The following is a 20564-nucleotide window of genomic DNA, read 5'->3' on the forward strand; positions in this document are numbered from 1 at the left end:
TTTTTTTGCACCCTCAGATTCCAGATTTTCAAATCTCGGCCAATATTGTCCTATCCTAACAAACCATACATCAATGGGAAGCTTATTTATTCAGCCTTCAGATGATGTATAAATCTCAATTTAGAAAAATTGACCCTTATGACTGGTTTTGTGGTCCAGGGTCAAATATTTACAGCTTTCATTTTTATTTTATAATTTAATAATTTATAAATGATTTTAGTTAGTTGGCAAGGCAACATGGCAAGGGTAGGATGCAAAGCAATATATGTGTGTATTATGGTTCTTACCATACTGCCTTCATTGTTTCCAACCATGGTATTATAACTGCCAGTAAGTCGTTTAAGCTCAGTCACCTCAAATGTAACATCGAGTCCATTTGGCAGCGCGTCTGCTCCTAAAGAGGAGATCAAAAAGACATTGTACAAACAACACCATAGCTGAATGTTAAGGCATAGTGGACTCCTCTATGAAGTTAATAGAAAAATCCTGCAAATATATTTATTATGAAGCCAGGTTGAATTTCTAAACTTGTCTCTCCTACAGTATATGCTACAGATCTAATACAATAAAAAGGCTGACCTTTAGACCCATTGCTCTTCTTTATGAGTATGTAAATGAACTGTTTAGTATGTTAGTATGTTGAAAGTCAGGGCTAGACAGCCTCTCTGAGGGGAATGCAACAGCTCAGTCCAGAAAAACTGAACGGTCTATAACTGAATCAAGCATGAAGATGTTTTGGATGTAGTACCTTCTGAAATGTCAATCACCACCTCCACTTCTTTGAATATGCCTAGATGGAGCAACCTCTGTCTGGCCTCGTGGGATTTTCTCATCACCTGTGGAAACACTGAGCTTTTTATTTTTATTTTTTGGAATGGCTCGATATCTATGGCCAATATAATGCTGATATGTTTCATACAATTTAATGACAGACAGACATAAGATGTGTTTATTAAGTGTTTTACATTTACATTTAGCAGATACTTTTATTTATAGGGAAGTTATATCCAAACTGTGTTTAAATTATAAAATGTCAGAAAATGTGCAATATCCCTTGAGAAGGCAGTTGCAAAATTTACGAGATGGAATAAACCCTTCTGTTAATCGGCTGAACTGGACGATTTGGGTCTATCACCACTCATAATAACTTAACCAGTCCTAACAAACACTTTGACCTTGACAGCTCACTTACTTCAACCAGGTTCCTGGCAGTGAAGACATCAGAGATTTCATAGCCCAAGTAATCCTCTTTAGTTCTGCCCAGCCCTTCAATGTTGATGTGCTGTACAACAACCTAAATGAGAACAGTCAGAGATGTCATAGTGTGAGACTGCAGGTTTTGGACATGGTACCACAGTAATACCATGTTTTTGGACATGTACTGTACCATAGTATTATTGGACGTACTTGATGCAAATACATGAATTTCAGTACTGCTGTATACTGGAAAATACTATGGTAGTATTACCATCAGATACTGTCGATGTTTTATTGTACTTTTCCTTAGGTTGGTATAGTTGTATATTCATGTTGACCAAATTTATGCACCATGACATCTAACATGGTATAACCATGGTACATATCCAAAAAAGCATGACAGCTCAGTTTTATCAGTATAAAATATTTTTAAAAGAACTTAGTACGAGTTTAACATAACTTACATTTTTATTTTCTAAAACCTCTTGTTTAGTTTCTTGCACCGCCTCCATCACTTCCAAATCATCTGGGTTAACGCCCAAGTCTCGCCCATGCATGGGGTAAGAATCCATACTCTACAAAACAAACATGACCAGTTTTGTTTTTTGCACACATATACAACCATATCCAGTGGCACTTGCACAAAGACGCATTAGATAGCTTTCTGTAACAATACAATAACAACGCAAGGCAAGCAATAAACCCGAACACAAGAGGTCACAGACAAAACAAGCATATTTCACCCCAAGTCTTTAGGAAAACATTTACCCGTGCGTGCACAGTCCCCATTGCTACTGCAATAATATCCTAATCGTATTGAAGTTTACTCAGCTGATCGTGGGAGTGTAAAATATCGCACTACAATGAAGCAGTGAACCAAACCCCCTTCAAGGAGGACGCCATGACACGCAACTGCTAGGCGAACCTGGGCGGCGATTGGCTAGAATAATGTGACGTCGTGCATAGTGGGCGTGTCCTTGTTCTGTGCGCCGCTTACGTGCCTTTGCGTTGCGCGCGTTCAAATGTGGATTTAAGGAGTATGTATGGAGTGCGTCTTTCAGACCCTCAGAGAGAGACAGTAATGTCACAGCTAGGAGGAGTAACGTTACGACAGTTTGTTTTGTCGACTGTTTTGTGAACTTACTATCAAAGGCAGGTGTTTTCCTGATAATGCGTCAAAAAAATTAGTTTTGGTGTAACGTTTACTTACTCGGGTCACGTAACAGTTACAAACTACTATTTATTTCTTACTTATTACCAGGTTTTTGGGATATGTTCTGTGATACTTTTTTAGTGTCCTACCTTGATATAGCCTACCAAAGTATATGAATATGCTAATCATTCGGTACCGTGGTATTTGCAGGGCTTTTATGGTCATGGAAAAACTGAAAATATCACGGATTTAAATTTGTGATTTACAGGCCTGGACAAATTAATGTAATTAGTGTAATCTTATCTTTAAACAATAATCTAATCATTGGTACAATCTTTCAGAGTGACAGAAATGAGGAAATATTTGTTTTAGTTTTTCTATTAACTCTAGAAATGGCTCTTTTTTAATGCAAAATGCAGTCTCTATACAATTATATTTTAAAACCGTAATCCATTATTACGTTACAAGGCACAGTGCTTTTTGTAATGATGTCCTTCCATTTCTCCGGGAGAGGGCAGTATAACCTCTAGTGTTTGGTATTTTTATTGATTAACATGACTTTTAACAAGTCGCTGCTTTTACAGAAGCAAAGTTGGGAGAATCTTTCTTGTTGAGCTAAAAACTACAACTTTTATCATGCTATGATGATTAGATTAATCCAAACTGAGAAGCACTTCCAGTTTTTTTTTAAATGTCAATTCAACATTGTATTGCAAACGATTACTGGGGAATGCTATAGATATCAGGAACGTTTGTATTTACTGTTACACATTATTGGCTCACTCAGTTTGACAGCAAGCTGTCAGTCACAGACGCGCAATTTAAACATATAATTTTACTCTTGACAGGAATGGAACACACCAAAGCAGAACTGAATTATTGCAAAATCTAGATTTTATATAATGACATCATGTGTGTATAAAGTTATTTATTTCCTTAATATAGACTACTTATTTATGTTTTTAACCTTTTTATTGCTTAATGTTTACTGTTCCTTTTCTATCTGTCTATTTTTCTATCTATCTATCTATCTAGGCACTCTCTCTTTCTCTCTCTTTCTCTTCTGCCCCCTTCCTTCCACCTCCCATCTCCTCCTCAAATGTGCGCAAACCAATCAGCAGGCGTCTCGAGGCTCGGGCTCTCGTGCTCTTTCTGCCAGCAGCTGCAGAAACGCTTCTTATCAAAGAAACGCACAACTGGAGAAGTCCATTCACTCACAGCCTCTAACCATGGGTCCTGCCTGCTTCTCTTGGGACGTCTGTTTGTTTTTCCTCCTCATAAATACTTTAGATGTCATGGGAAATGTTGGAGTCGCAGGTAAGTGTTCCTCTGTTTTTTCCCCTGTACCTTTCACATCATTTATTTGGTGAAACTTTTAATACCTGATATAGGATATAAGTCAGTGGTTGCATGATTTTGCACATGATTTCCATGTAATTGCATTACATTATGTAGCCTATTATTAAACCTGAAACTGCATTCATTTAGAATAATCATTTAGTCATACTTTGTTTAAAATTTTGCCCTCTCATTACCGCATAAGGTAGGCTATATGCGTATTTGAACGCGTCCGTCTTGTTTTACGCGTGATATTCCTTAAGGAGAGCTTTTGCCGGGGTCTCTTCGGACTCCCTTGGGGTCTATAGGAACATGAGCCGCCCTGATGGGGTTGGTGCGGGGGGCTTATCGACCCTTCACTCCTCCACTACCATCAATACGCATTGTGTCTCTCCATAATGAATGCCTTGAAAAGTCAATAATGAGACAAACGATAAAAACAGATCGTCGGTTCTTTTTAACCACGACACTACTGAAGACTTAATGGTGTTTTATATTTTCATCTGTGTATTTTAGGTCGAACGCATGCTTTTTCAAATACACACAGAGATGAATAGCCCAACTCATCTCCAAATGAGTTTATCGATTGCGCATAGTAGACTTTTGGCTTTTTATGTTTTGAAGCTTTTCAAATAGACATTATTTTATGACATTAAGTTCTGAAATGCACAAACAGTACTCTGATTTTCTTTCTCCATGTATGGTTTAGATGTTGGATAAAAAGAGCGCAACGTTGCGCAAAAGGTGCTCCGTTTGCGTAAAGTTTAAAGAAACACTCGATTTAGCCCATACATATGATAAAAAGCCAGAGGAGAGGTTGAGGGGCCAGTGGCGTGGTACTGGTAAGGCTACACATCAATATCCAACCAAACCACCTCATTTACCTCTTCAAAAAGACACTTTCTCCTAAATGAGCTTTCCAGGAGTCTGCTTATTTATTTATTTATTTATCTACTTATTCACTTCTGTATTTGGAGCTTGAATGAGCATCATTCTTGCTTTTTAGGTCAATCAATATATCACTTTATTGGACACTCTATTGGTTTTTCTTGGCTGAAAAGCTAAACGTCTTCTTTCTGGACTGCTTTTGTCCTGTCTGAGTAGATTTGGTCATTTTTGTTCTGTTCTGTTTTCTTCAGCTTCACCTGTCTAAACCAGCAATAAGATCCTCATAAGAAAAAGCCAACTGCTCTCAGATCAGTGACAAAGAGTAAAGTACCACACCCCAAACCCCCTGTCAGAGACACGTAAAAACATTGATTTTTCTTGAAAGACAATGTTTTTTTTAATTCAATTTGACTAGTTTGTCTTTAGGTACATTGATGTGCTACACTTGGATGGATTTAGGTGTTTCTGGAACTCATTCTTGCTCTTCTGTTTGAACGTGTTCGGTTTGTAAAAGATGGCGATGAACAAAAAGATTTAAAAGCTTATCGCATTTAAATAGAAAGGTTGTAATGTTTTTAGAAACTGACATTTAGCTCATATCTTTCTTACTCACTCAGCTGCCTGGAAATGGCACTTTCTGTCTAATGTGACACTATAATCTTTCCAGATCTGGGATGTGTAACAATTGCATTTAGCTAAATCTTTGCCCATGTGATTACTCCACAGATGCCGACGAGTGCTCCGAATCCACAGACGACTGTCACATCGATGCTCTCTGCCAAAACACTCCAAAGTCCTTCAAGTGCATCTGCAAGACTGGTTACAAGGGAGATGGCAAGCACTGCGAAGGTGAGAGACAGATCTCTCTCCCTCTGTTTCGCTCATTCTGTCCCTGTCCGCCTGTCTCTCACACACACTCTCAATCAGGTCATCCAGCTGTTCTCTAGCTCCTGCTGTGGGTCTTAATTAGTGAGGAGGAAGTGCAATGTGAAGGTGAGAGGTGCTGGGAGGGCAAAACCTGCTCCAGTCTTTACACTTCCCTCTCCCATTCTGCTTGAGAGCACAGCACAGCTGGAGCCAAGATACACACGATCAGAGCGGATCACACTCACACACTCACTGAAACACTCACAGACAAATGAACATCATGTCACTTCTTTATACACTCACACAGATCTATTAAGCAGGTAGTGGACATGCATACTCTGATAAATGTTGGAAGAAAGTGCTGAAAAGATCTATACCTGTGCTCATATTTGCCAAGATGCCAATCTCAGAGATCTCAGCTGTTTTCTTTATGTATGACCATTGTCTCAGATGCTAAAACACCTTAACTGCAGAACTATATTGACTATAAATGAGAAAAGAAGATCACAAATAAAATCTCCTTAACACAATTGTTCACGCAAACATAAAACTTTGCTGAGAATGTACTCACAAAAAATGATATACAGTATGTATATAATCTTTTTTTTTCATTAGAAATTATATGTTGCATTATGTTACAAAAATTGATATACAATATGCATTTTTCTGATTTAATATTTTTCTTAAAAAATTATAGATTGGTGTTATTAAATAAAAAGTTGACATACAATATGTGTTTTCTCTAAATTAATATTTTTGGCATTATATTACAACAATTGAAACTGAATATTCATTCAGTTATTTATTGGTGGTGTGTTACAAAAGTTGATATACAGTATGCATTTTTGTCTTTTTCATTACAAATTATATTAAAATTTACATAAATATGCACTTTTCTAAAGCAATATTTTTCATTTCAAAATGTATTATCAGCATGAAAATTCTATTTAACCATTATTTAAAAATGAATATTTTTAATATTCAATTATACAATATATCATTCAATATAAATCATTATATTTTATACTTTATTCCATAATTTAGTACTCATAATTTCACAGTTTTGTTTCCTGGCTGAGCAGGTACATGAATAACAATTATTGATAATTGCTAGAAAAATTGCATAAGTGATGTAATTTTGCCATTTCGATAATATTACCCAAATCAGAATTTGTTTTATAGACCCAGGTTAAGTGAGCCCAGGAAAAATTTGTATTCATCCAGTTGTTCATACAGCTGGTGCGATTGATGGTACGAGCTACATGGGCGTAAATGAGTTTGTGAGTATCAGAGAGGTGGACTGAATATGATGGACACTTTTACAGCAGACAAACAGTCATGTTACTCTCTCTCTCTCTGCTGTTTCCTATTGTACTCTGCATTCTTCATCTGTGGATTCTAGATTGTTCATTTTGCATCTCTCTCCCCATTTCACTCACATGTGTGGAGCTTGTGTTTCAGGAAAAGCATGAAATGTGCTCTCTACCTATTATGACACCCGACACCCATTCTCAATTGCATTAATGAATTATAGGTGGATGTGAAACGGCATTGCACCAGACTGCTCCACAGTTAGCGCTTAATACTCCTGTCTGAGGCCAGACAGCGTGGGCTAGAACAACATCTTTTTATTTCTCTAAGGAAACATTGGGGATGTTCTGGACTTTACAGAAGCCTTTTCCTCCCACCTTTAAACCGCAGTCTACGGTTGCAGGGCAATGAGGCTGTCATTTACGCTGAATCCAACCGGGCCGCTTTGCTCTTAGCATGTTAACTATGCGTGCATGTGTGCGTCTCCTCTCTCTTTTGGCTCTTATGCTGTCTGAGCGGACATTCCGTCCACAGTGTAATGTGGTGTATTGTGGGAAGTGGGGAGGGGGCTGTTTTGTCTGAAGCAAAAAGCCCATTAACACCCCCCATACCCACCCTTTAATTAAAGCCCTGCATGTTTGGCTTTGAAGAAAATTAAGAAAACACTTGTTAACACTCTAATGCAGTCATGTTGTCTGTCGACACATCAGTGCATTTGTAGCTAGTAAAGTCTGTTGAGCATATATCCAATAAATGTAACCGTAATCTGTTACAGATACTGAGAAAAAAATGTGTAATTAAATTACAGTTACTTATGAAAATATTAATGATTGCATCTGTATATTTTCTGTAAAAAGCTTTATATATGTTGAATAATATTAATATAGTATTAATATATTAAGGCTTTGCCTGTTTTTTATGTGCATGAAGGCTTTGCCTGTTTTTTATGTGCATGATGCATTCTGCCATTTAAAGGCCTTTTAGTAAAGCAATGCTATTCTGATGCTTTTGATTGGTTCTCTTGTTTGGATTTGCAGTGCACCACGTCTGTCAATTACATCAATCCACAATGCTGCTGATCGCTTTAGGCTACAACCTGTCTGAGAGTTGATTAACTGATTAACAGTTGAAAACATCCAATAGAAATTTAGAAAAGCAATCAAAAATGAATCAAATGTAATCAGTTACATTACTTCAATAAAGTAATTGAAATAGTTACACTACTTACTACATTTTAAATAGGGTAGCTTGTAATCTGTAACCTGTTACATTTCTAAAGTAACCTTCCCAACACTGTTCATAACCTATCGTTTTAATATCATGTAAGTTTCTCGTATACAACAAAGAGGCTAAATAGACTTTTAGCTGAAGTCTCCTGCTTTTTTAGATGTTTCTCCTAAGAAATGATCATAGCAATCCCTCATGTCACAAAAAATATCTCAGCCTGTGCTCATATTTACCAAGATGCAACCCAGAGTAAATTTGTATTGCTTAGACTAGAGGTTGCTCTTTCAAAGGCGATCTCAGATACATTTCATTTATGTATGACCATTGTCTCAGATGTTTCTCCTAAAACACCTTAATTGCAGACAATTCATTTTAGAAAAAAGACAAGTCACAATTAATATCTCCTTAAAGGAATCGTTCACCTAAAGTTTGCTGAAAATGTACTCGCACTCAGGCCATCTAATATGTAGATGAGTTTGTTTCTTTTGAAAACTTGAAGTTGAAAGCGGATTAAATATGGATTTGTTTCTTACAAACATGTAGCTTTTCGCTTCACAAGCTGTTAATTGATGGACTGGACTCTGGATTATTTGTGTATTATTGTGATGTTTTTATCAGCTGTTTGGACTCTCATTCTGACGGCACCCATTCACTGCAGAGGATCCATTGGTGAGCAAGTGATGTAATGTTAAATTTCTCCAAATCTGTTGGACAAATAAATTAAGTGTGTGTAAATTTTCCACAAATTAAAATTTTCGGATGAACTATTCTTTTAACATCTCAGTTATTTCTCCTGTACACCAATGTGAATCAGATGAAGTCTCCTGATTGCCAATAAGATCAATCTTTAACTTGGTTTTTAGTCATTCCAAATAAATAGTGCTTTAGATGGTGAGAAGTTATACATGGACAACAAATCGGGTTTTTGAGCTGTTTCGAGGTGCATCTGCTTGTAATTGTGAGTTTGTAACTGCAACTTCTCTGTATTATCATGAATGATGCCATGGCTGTCACTGCTGAAAGATTTGGATTCGGATTGTGCCAGAAACAAAGCCGATGAAACTGAAAAATGTGTGAGCCGATGAATATACAGAGGAATGTGTATTTGCTTGTTTCTGTCAGTGTAAAGTCAAGTGATATGTGAGCTGTGATTTGTAAACCTGCTTTACATTATGTAGCTGATGTTTTTTGAGGGCTGGTGGACATCATTTAAACGTATGCTTTAAAATGCTTCTGATGGTATTTCCTCCAGCAGATGCCATAATGCAATTAAAATGCACTTACAGCAGAAGTGTGTCTATTTTTCAGTGTTAAAATACTTTTTCCTGTCCAGCTTAATATGCAGAGACTATAAGTAAGCCATTTGTAGGTTGATTCCCCTGAAAATGTAAACGCTGTGCATGGCTCTGTGGTGCTATCAAAACATTGTTCTGTTTGTTTGAGCATCTGACCAGCATGACACAGCAACATTGGCTCAACCAATGGCATGAGTTGGGGGCGGGGCTATCAGAAATTAAACGCATTACATGCTTTAACTTTAAAGTCAAAAGGGAGAATTATATAACATGCAATGACGTAGTTGTGACGTAACGCTTCATTCCTTACCCTTTTGGGTTTTATTGATTATGCAAATTGATTAATTGATGAGATTCATCAGTGGGCGGAGCTCACAAGGGAATCCACACAGATCACAAATCCCCCATGATGCAAGGGTTTATTTGCAGGGGTGGAGAGATTAAACAAAGCCTTAACATGACTGAGCATTAGGTCAGTGAGTTTACCTGGGAGAGAATTGTCTTGTCTGCCTCGTTTTTTTTTTCTCTCTTTCCTTCCATTCCTTTTTTATCTCTGTCTGTGAAAGAGGTCAGGTAATTGTCGCCGCTGAAGAAGTGCCCTAGTCTCTGAGTTGGAGTGTGTGTGTAGTTGTGCTCCCAAGTGTGTGTTCATATGTTTCAATGAGAAAACGTTAGAAAAGGGGCTGGGGGGTGGTGAGGAGGAGACAGATAAATGGAATGAGAGATGGAGGTGTCAACCCATTACTAGGCCATTGTCTGCCTGGTGTCTGCGGACTCGTCACAGAGCTGCCGATGCTCTGATTGGCTGTCTGAGTGTGCCCACCCTTCGTCTCTTTGCTGCTTTATGTGCCACCACACACACTAAAAAGCTTAAAATCATCATGTAGTTGACATGAAATTTCAAGCAGTGTCATGTGACATGATATAATTCATCTAAAACTTTTTTTGAACAGCATTTCTACTATTTGGTCAGTAACATATTTTAAAGAAATTCATACTTTTATTCAGCAAGGATTCATTAACTAACAGTAAAGACATTTATAATGTTACAAAAGATTTCTATTTAAAAAATGCTGTTCTTTTGAACTTTATATTCATAAAATAATCCTGAAAAAAATTGTATCGTAGTTTCCACAAAAATATTAAGCAGCACAACTGTTTTCAACATTAATATGTTGCATACTAGACTGATTTCTGAAGAATCATGTGACACCGAAGACTGGAGTAATTATGCTGAAAATTCAGCTTTGCCATCACAGGAATAAAATACATTTTAAAATATATTAAAATAGAAAACTATTGGAATAATATCACAATGTTACTGTTTTTGCTATATTTTTGAGCAAGACTCATTTCAAAAACATTAAAGGGGTCATATGATGCTGCTAAAAAGAACATTATTTTATTAACAAACACAAACATTTGGTCAGTGGTGTACATGCACTTTTTATGGTATTGTATTGAGAGACTACATACAATATTTGTACTTTAAGAAAATACTTTTTTTCAGGTCACAGGACCTTTGATAATGAAATAGTGATTAAAAATGAACAGTTACAGGACCTGAGAGAAACACTTCCTCTTATGCAGTACATATGAAGAGTTAAACCTAATATGAGTTAAATCTAAATGTTGAAAAAAGTAGATATAGTTGATCTGCAGAAGGTGCAACTCTTGAATGGATTGACTGAATGTGTGATTTCTCAATTAAGACCATCACTTTTTTGTTTATAATAAGGTGCAAATTCATTATGAATCAATGGAACGTGGTTCCAAAAATCGAAGAGGGCACATGCTTCAGTTTATATAAGTTTTACACTTCATTACTGCTTTCTGCTCGCTCACCTGTACTAAACACCAGAAGTGGGAAACTTTGCAGAAACACACATTAGCAAGGCGTCATCGTTTGTCTCTGTCCTAGTCAATCAAAAAGTGCTTTTTTGCAGAACCCCCTATTTCTGTGGTCTCTGCATGGCACGTTTTTCTGCAGTTAGGATTTGGACGTGTTGTGGGCCGTAGGGCTGATGAGGTGTTGCCTCCCGCGGGCTCCACCCCTGCTGAGGTGTTAGCGGAGGTGCTTAATCTGCTTGATGGGATGTTGAGTGTAAACACTTCTCCTTCGATTAGAGATCTGCGCGTGTTGACAGCGGAAACCGCAGCAAGCATCAGCCCGAACTGTCGGCTCACTGCCGGGTCATATCAACAACAGCTCAGAGGCAGGAAGTGTGTCAGCTTGAAGCTAACTAGTCGTCCACCTCTTTAACAAGCCCGTCCCCCTCACACCTTCACTGTCACCCTATATACACCCTGTTAGCCTTGCAAACGGCCGCAACACACACACAGCCACCTAAAAACATTATCACCTCAAATCACACTCGCTTTCTTACTGTTCTTGGATGGTGTGCATTTATAATGCTACTGACGGACACAGTGAGTCTCAATCACATATAGTTGTGTGGATTATTTCATGAAAATGTTTGTATGAGACCCACTTTGTTATTTTAAAGTGGCCTTTCATGTGGTGAGATCTAAACTTTAACCTTTGAATCTGTCATTCTTCCATCTCATTTACCTTCAGGGGTCTCCCTCCATCCATCTGTCTCTCTTTTCTCGCATTTTTCCCTCTTCCTGTAGATGTAGTGCTCTTCGGGAGCATGTTCACTAGATAAAACGGTAGTGAAACATGAACTTTTTGTTTGCTCCAGAGTGTTTATGGATGTTTTCATGATGAGTTGGCTCCATGTTTGTCTACTGTGATGGTCCTTTTCTTCACAGTAAGCCAAAACCGACACTCTTTGATAGAAAAAAGAAACAAACAACGAATAAAATACTAGTGAAGTATTTATGCCTCTATAATTTTGGTGTATATCTGCATGTGTGTGTGATTTGTGTTTGTGGCATGAGTATGTGCACTAGTATGTTCATTCAATATTTTACTGTCTGGATAGATTTTCGGTTTTGAGTAGATGTAGAAAAAGAAAAAGAAAACATTCTTAAACGCAGTTCTCACTGTCCTCATGGCCGCAGTTGCACAATGTGGGTTGTGTGTGTGTTTTTTGTGGGAAATAACGTGGATATTTTTAGTTTGTGCTGTATGTCTCCAAGAGCACAAGCCAGGTTTATTAAATCACACACTCCGAGGTAGCGCAAAACATAAAGCAGATACCCATGATCATCTTCTGGCAGAGAACAGTCACTTGCTGTCTATCTGATTTCAATGCATTCAAATGTGTGTGTGTATGAGTGAAAGAGAGAGAAATATTGTGTTTATTTTAGTGTCCCTACTTATGTCTGTCTCCTGTACAAACTCATAGCAGCAATGAAAGCTTGTTTCATAAGCCAGCTCTTCTTAAGCCTCCTTATTTAACCTCTGCTTAGTATCATTAACAGAATTCAACTTTTTAGTAGTCTTTTGCTATTTGAACAACCCTTAACCTATGTATTAAACTTCAGTGTGTATTGCTGGATTTCATATTTGGATATATTTGTCTGATCTCTACTGACTCAATGGGTTACTTATGTATGTATGTTGTCTTTTTCAGATATGGACGAGTGTGAAAATGACTACAATGGTGGATGTGTTCACGACTGCATCAATATACCCGGGAACTACAGGTGCACATGCTACGACGGATTCATGCTGGCAGATGATGGGCACAACTGTCGCGGTAAGTTGCTAGATAGAAATATACGCACTCAGTTGCCTCTCCTGACGGACTTACAGATGAGGTAGTCCCTCGTCATCTCTTTGCCCGGCTAATGACCTTTGTAACAACCCCCCTTCGCAAACATAAACAAATCTGCCTCAGTGATCTCCGCACAGCGCCTCGGAAAAGGCCAGCCGAGCTGCGTCTAGCGCCAGTATTCCATCCCCGTTGTGACAGGAGCGCGCCAACAGGAACCTCGTGATTATTTTCATCTCTTAAAAATGTCACCCAAATGTCACCAGTGGCGCAATCGCGTCCAATTCCCAGAAATCGTCAGTCAGGTCCGATGTTTATGTTAGCGGTTAAAAATGGAAGTAGGGGAAGAAAAGGCTGAGAGAAAATTAATAACTTGCCATCTCGTATTTATTGGAATAGTTCAAAGATGAAATTCCATGACCCGGAGAGTTAGGGCCGGGTCTCATGGTTTTGCTGGATTGCTGTGGGGATTCAGGAATTCGTTAAAAAGTGTGTTTTTTTGTAGCTTACCCCTCTAAGTGAGTGCAGATGTGTCTTTGGTTGAAAGCGACTTATCAACCTGAAGTGTGGTGACTTTATGGTGTCATGGTGACTACGTATTACAGTCCAAACATCAATGTTGCAAGAGATAAAGAGAGAGAGAAGACAGCGCTGGTGTGCGTCTGAGCAGCTGGATGAAGAACTTGAGCTGCTCTCATCTCATCTCCTCTCTGCTCTCATAATCCAAAGCAAATATGTGCGCCGAGCCGAGTTTCAGGATGCTGAGGTCATCATTTTTCATTAGCCGCTGTAATGATGATGGATCCCAGGACATCAGGGCTCAGACCTTCAGAGACCTTTAGCACCTCCTCCGTCTTGCTACATCAACTTGCACAATTCCTTTATATGGTTTTCCCTAATTTGTGTCTCTTTCAAAACAACTGAGGCGGTACAATGGTGACATCAGATAATAGTAATACCATGGTAATTACTTAGATATCACAAAAGGTGAAGTGTGTCATTTCCAATCCGATCTTGTGAGAATATGTAAACACTGCACTAGTTGGGAATTCCAAAAGAATTTGTACGATCTGACTGGTACAAAAACGTATGATTTAAAACGTCACCATGGAGGGCCACCCCTAGTTGGCGATTTTGTATGAATTTGTGCGATCTGATAGTATGATTTGTAGGTATACCATGACCCCACCCCTATAGCTGGCAATTTCATATGGATTTGTATGATCCAACTGGTCTAAAAATTTATGATTTGAAGATAAAACCCCTAACCCTACCCATAGTTGGAGTTAATTTGTATGAATTTGCACAATCTGACTGATATGAAAACATACAAATTGTAGGTAAATTGTCACAGTGAAGATCCCCCCTAAACCGCACCCCTGCCTGATTGGCACAAAAACATACAATTTGCAGGTAAAACGTCACCATAAAGGTCCACCCCTAACCCCACCCCTAATTGGCAATATCATATGAATTTGTACGATCTGACTGGTATGAAAGCATACAGACAAATTAATTTAAAAAAATATTGCAACCAATTTACTGAAATACTTATAAATTATCATGAGACTCTTGGTCATTTCTGTACCACTAGAAGCACCAAATAAACTGAGAAAGTAACAAATGTTTGCACTATCTCTGTTGTCCTCCATTGCTGGACCAAACAAACAGTCCTGCTCTTAATTTTATCACAGTAGCACTAATAAAGTCTGTCTTTGTTAAGCAGTCTAATGCATCCTTGTTATTCTGATCAAAACCACTTGTTGAACTAAATGCTTTCATAGATAGAAACTTCCCACTGTTGAACTATTGGGCCAAAAACAAGCAAGGTTATTTCTTTGAATACTATGGTACAACCATAGAACCATGCCTATAAAACCAAGGTATTACTACAATACAATGTCTAAAAACTGTGATAATACTGAATTCTTTCAAAATCAGTCCTTAATTTTTCACTTTCTCGAACTTTTCTTTTTATCGTCCTCCTTAAAATCTCTCTCTCTCTCTTTCTCCCGTCATGTCTTTGCACTCTCCCTCTCTCTGTATTTTCTTGGTTATCTTGGCTGTGGGTCTCTTTGGAGTAACTCCAGGCTGTTTCCCTAGAGGCGATAGACTTGCCTTCTATTTGACATCTTTATTGTGGAATGTCTCAAATACAAGTCTAAATGATGGCTCTGGGAACTAAGACAAGGCCGCAGAGGGCCATCAGCAGCACTGAGGGGGCTCTCCTGTTCGAAACCCCCTTCTTCTGCTGCTCTTGTTATGTCTTTCCGTCCGCTTCCAGTTTTCTGTGTCTGACTCGCTACATTTCTCTTCATTTCTTTCTGTCTTTTCTGTCTTGTCTTCTCTCCTGGATTTAATCTGGTTCTGTCTGTCTTTGTCTCAGCCCTCTCCTCCACCTCTACCTAGAAATAGATTGACACAGAAAAAGTCAATCATTTTAGAGATTTTTCTCTCCCTGTCCTCTTCTTTGCCTTGCATGCAGTTTTTTTTTTTTAAGTTACTTTAATCTTCATTCGAGAGGTTCAATATAGCATTTTTGGCATAAAGTTTATTACCACATAAAATGATTCCAATAAGTCTCTGTTTTTATACAAGGGCTAAAATTGTCTTTCGGTAGATGAAACACTTCCTTGGTCAAAAAGATGTCATCATATGGCGCTTCGTCATGTTTCCTGTTACTCTCTCCTGTCTGCTTAATGCTGATGCTTCTCATTCACACATCATCTGTGTGTGTGTGTGTGTTTGTTTGCTCTTTCGAAACCATATTCATTCTCATTGGCGCTTTAACGTCATATGATGTGTTCTCATAGCACCCTCATTGGCATCTGTGCACATTATGGCAAGTTCAGATGGAAGTGAAACCACTAGAACTATTGACTTTCTTGAAAGGTTAAATGAATCATGTTTATGATGACCTTTTCCTGTAATCTCTTTTTCGTGTTTTTGACATTCTCTTTCTATTACATTTTCTCCTTGCGTAACCTTTTCCGAGATAATTAATGACTTCTTTTAACTAGATTTTTTTACATTTCCTAATGGAAATGTGATTAGTTCATACAAAACTCTCCATCACATGGGTGTTGTGGGTGATTGTCAAAATGTTGTTGTTTAGGTTATTAGTGTTATAATTGCTTGCTAGAGTGTTGTAAGCATGTTAGTTAATAAGCATGAAACAAATAAAGTTTAAAGGTATTAAATAATTTATAATAATGAAGTCATAATCGCGCAAACTGTATTTGAGATTTTTTTTTCCTGATACATAAATGGTCTTCTATAAATCTTATCTATAAAAAAATGACATTGTTTGAAGGGCTAAACATCATATTTCAGCAACAAATTATCAGAAATTGTCTGACTTGTATTCACTGTACTTGGGATTTGTTTATGTTTTCAGGTACCAGTAAAAGTTGTATTCAACTCAATTTGAAATCCATTCCACTGATACCCAACCCGCCCAAGCAAGAGTAAAGCACATGAGCAATAGCAATAGTGATGCTTGCCTTAGTGTGGCTTGTGCCACTGATTATGTTCTGCATAAACACACACACACACACTCACAGAGTGTGTTCAAACAAACCTACTGAGCGCTAACCAAACCGCGAGCTCTTTGAAACGGTACGGAAATCAGTGCTGTGGCTTGTTTGCCTGGCTGATCTTGTGTAGGAAGTCGTTTCAGATCTCCACATGTTAACAAGTTAAAACTTAAATTGATTTAAGATTGGCTAATGGGGAGCTGATTAAAGAGCAATTTACTGCAGTTCCTCTGTCTTTTTCATTTCCATTCTTATTTGTTTTTTCTCTCCGTGCAGGCAGCTGGACTCAATGTGTTGATCATTTGGCTCTTTTTTTTTATGAATGCCTGCACTGCCGCTGCTGTTTATTTATCTTTTGGCTGCTTTTCCCTTCTCGCTCCAACATCAGAATGGGAGGAGAAAACTCATGTAGTTACAATTACAACAGGGGTGATGTTGTAACTGAGGTCACTTTAAAAAAGATAAATCTCAGTACCGTTCTGTTGTACCACTTCTGTTGAATTATTTCTCTTCGCTTCTGTTTTGGTCTGTTCTGTTTGTGTCGCTTCACTTTTTTTCTGTTCTTCGCATCTTTATTTCAATTCTCTTCTGGTCACTTCTTTTGACTTAATTTCACTTAGTTTTTTGTTTTTTGCTTTACTTTACTTATCTTCACTTTTCGTCGCTTCTGTTCTGTTCTAATGTCAGATCTGTTTTGTTCTGTTCTGTTTGCTTCATTTCACTTCACTTCTGTTTACTTCACATTGCTTCTTTTCTCTTAAGTTTCTGTTCACTTCACTTCTATTCTGTTCACATCTGTTGAGTTCTTTTCACTTCACTTCACTTCACTTCACTTCACTTCTGTCCAGTTCTTTTCGGTTTTGTTCAGTTGTCGGTTCACTTGACTCTTTTTTTGTTTTTGTTCACATCCCGGGATTGACCCTGAGATAGCGACCTACTAATTTCGTTGACAAATAATTTTCGTCAACTTTTTTTCACCGACGAAAACCAGACGATGACGAACTAAAACTCGTTTTGAATGACAGAAACTATGACGAAAATCTATTGACATTTTCGTCAACGAATAAAAACGAGACGAAAATGTTAGGGAGGGAAGAAATTCGTTCAGAACGAATCTGCTGCGTAGTTAGATGCGTACATATGTACCGGCGAGACATAAGCTATCATACACTTGCTGCACGTCTCATAAAACGTACAAAAATGTCAGTATCTGGGAGTAAGAGAAGAGCAGACATATGGATAAATCTGATGACATGTTAATCAAGCAACAAAAGAAAGACAAAAAGTCACTCACTGCTCTTGACTGAAAAACTTTAGTAGCCCTAAAGACTAATCTAAATTTATTTATAGAAATAAATATGTCTGCTTGAGAACACTGCGACCTAATAACATTGCCTCTTCACTGTCCGCACTGAAGCTGAGATCGTTCGTCAGCTTAGTGGAAAGGTATGCGATGCGCTAGTGTATGATCATTACATATCACATCCTGATGTCACGTGTCTTTACGGGATCTTTACAGGATGTGTTTGAACGCACGCACATATTCCAGAAAATCAGTGTGAATAAACCAACACATTATCAGTGTATTTTCCCCGAATCTCTGTGTGAAAGGGGTTTATTTTCCTGTTCTATTTACCTTACTTCTGTTCTCTTCTGTTCTTATCTTTTCTGTTCCATTTTGTATAGTCCTCTTTACTGCTGAACTTCTATTGTTTCTGTTCTGTTCCATTCAGTTTATTTCTCTTCAACTCACTTCAGTTCAGTCCTCTCCTCTTACTCTTTGATTCTTATGCCTTCTCTTTTATTCTGTCCTGAATTTCTCTCTGTTTCCTCCTCCCTCATCTTCTCTCTCTCTCTCCCTTTCTGTTTCTCCCTGTTGTGTCATGTCATCTTAGATCTCCTCCAAATTAAAGTTTACACTAGAGCAATCAAACAAAACAAAAGCATTCTAGTTTCAACTCGCAGACCGGGATGCCAGGGCTCTTGTTTAAATTTTGGCAGAGAGGGCCTTAATTGAGAGATGACAGCTGAAATGTTATTTTTTTCCCTCCTTTTAAAGCAAGAGAGGGCTGTCACACTGATGATATCTGTTTCCATTCCCACATTAAACACGGCGCACAACACGCTCGCAGCTATAGAGTCACTCGAGACAGAGGCAGCCAGCATGTCTTCCCCAAACCCTCCTGGAGTTTTTGATTATGTTACGGTTATCATTTGTATCATTTTTTATTTGGTCTGTCTCATATACTTCTCCTGAAAATCCTTTGGAAATGCAGTCACAAATTACACAGGTGTCAACATACACCACTGTTGAAAAGTTTGGGGTCAGTAAGGAATTAATACTTTTATTCTGTAAGGATGCATTCAAATTGACCAAAAAGTGACAGTAAAGACATTTATAGTATTGCAGAAGATTTCCTTTCTAGAAGACTTTCTGTTCTTCAAATAATCCTGAAAATGAAAATGATTTCCACAAAAGCATTAAGCAGCACAACTGTTTTGAACACTCGTGATAATAAATGTTTCTTGATCATCAAATCAACATTTTAGGATTTTTCTTAAGTATAAGACTGGAGTAATTGCTAAATTAAAGGTTTAAATATATTAAAAAAGAAAACAGCTGTTTTAAATAGTAATATTTCACAATGTTACTGTTTTTACTGTATTTTTGATCAAATAAATGCAATATCGGTGAGATTAAAAATCTTACTGACTCTATATTTTAGAATGGCAGTGTAGATTATAACATTATAAAATTACTGTGCATTATATACTTTGAATTCCATAAATAGAAGAATTTGATGACAGATATTTAAGTCTCTGACTTTGAGATTCCTTTAAAACTTTTTATATTAAATCAATGCAAAATAGAAGCATTTTCACAAGTAATCTCAGACTTTTAAACCCTACTGCATAGTACAAAAAGCTTTCGGTTCCTGGGGCAGACAGGGATGCCTCTGTGGACAAGGGCATAAAGACCCCCTCTCTCGATGGGTATAGTTAATAGGACAGTAAAGGCCTTGCTGTCTTGGCTGCGTTAACGAGACGCCCCGCAGATGCTAAAATAAGAGTTATGTCGCCAGGTAATGCCGGAGCTACATAATAAACCACTGTGACCAATTTAAACTGTGGTTGTGTCTGCATGTTATGGATGAGATTACGTGTATGTGTATGTCCTACATTCATACATGTCTTTCAGCTGATGCATATTATCGTAATTTATTCAAAGAAAATAGAGAATAAATAGCATGTCAAGACTTTAGCAAAGAAGTTAGCCCAAATAAAGTGTACACACCAACAAGATCCACTCAGGAAACAAAAGCCCGAGTTCATTAGACAGTTAGTCTCCTTTAGCCCAGTAGTCTTAGCTCGTAAGCTACACAGGAGATGATAGTGAAGTCATTGGGCCGGATAGTGTTATTTTGTGCCGCCACGTACAGGCGCTAACGGCTGTAAAGGTCTTTACGCACACAAAGAGCTTGTGAAACTTGCTGCCTCTCAACGCACTCCAAACAGACAGGGCAGTAAACATAAACACACGTCCACATTAGCTGCAGTGCTGTTATCAAAAGACATGTAAATGTGACTCGGTGTGGAAACAGTCACTGCAGTCTCTATCTATACACAACAGTGACTTTAGCGTGTTTGTGAGTGCAGTGCTGATAATTCACCTATGACAGTGGAGGAAACTGGCATGTTGTTTCCACACCTCATTTACAGATGCTTTGATGCTCATTCAGCCTTCCAGTTTAAAACATTCAATGCAAGTTTTGTAAGTGGCTTGTAAACAATAGAACCGGATTATACTAAAACAAGACGGATGGAAACGTATACCTACAAACAATTTGCCATGTATCTATTCATAAATGTCACACAATTATTTTCTATATTGTTTCTAAATGTAACTTTTATTGAAGCTATTACTATATTGTTTTTTTTCTACAATGCATTTTATAAAAATATGCAGAAGTTGTCTTTGTTCTTCGCTTGTTCAGTATTGTTGTGCTGTATCATTTCCCCTCTTAAAGTTTAGGGCATGCATCCTTTATGGAAGTGGCATTATTGACAA

The 20564-nt window shown here is 37.8% G+C and overlaps 2 protein-coding genes across 5 annotated transcripts in view; one reads left to right on the top strand and one right to left on the bottom strand.

The window, feature by feature from the left end:
- LOC107725949 (sorting and assembly machinery component 50 homolog B-like) overlaps window positions 1-2147 on the bottom strand; it is a 9610-nt gene extending 7463 nt beyond the window's left edge. The window contains exons 1-5 of the mRNA XM_016535381.1: window positions 1966-2147; window positions 1662-1772; window positions 1193-1294; window positions 749-836; window positions 288-394 (exon numbers count right to left, since the gene is read on the bottom strand). Of these exons, the coding sequence (XP_016390867.1) occupies window positions 288-394; window positions 749-836; window positions 1193-1294; window positions 1662-1772; window positions 1966-1986 (429 nt within the window). The 5' untranslated portion in view covers window positions 1987-2147. The remainder of the gene's footprint in view (window positions 1-287; window positions 395-748; window positions 837-1192; window positions 1295-1661; window positions 1773-1965) is intronic.
- Window positions 2148-3533: 1386 nt separating this feature from the next.
- LOC107726032 (signal peptide, CUB and EGF-like domain-containing protein 1) overlaps window positions 3534-20564 on the top strand; it is a 70028-nt gene continuing 52997 nt past the window's right edge. For all 4 annotated transcript variants that reach the window (XM_016535499.1, XM_016535500.1, XM_016535501.1 and 1 more), the window contains exons 1-3: window positions 3534-3667; window positions 5303-5425; window positions 12819-12944. In XM_016535499.1, the coding sequence (XP_016390985.1) occupies window positions 3580-3667; window positions 5303-5425; window positions 12819-12944 (337 nt within the window). In that variant the 5' untranslated portion in view covers window positions 3534-3579. The remainder of the gene's footprint in view (window positions 3668-5302; window positions 5426-12818; window positions 12945-20564) is intronic.

Source organism: Sinocyclocheilus rhinocerous, unplaced genomic scaffold (genome assembly GCF_001515625.1).
Source record: "Sinocyclocheilus rhinocerous isolate Xijiao unplaced genomic scaffold, SAMN03320098_v1.1 scaffold395, whole genome shotgun sequence".
NCBI lineage: Eukaryota > Metazoa > Chordata > Actinopteri > Cypriniformes > Cyprinidae > Sinocyclocheilus > Sinocyclocheilus rhinocerous.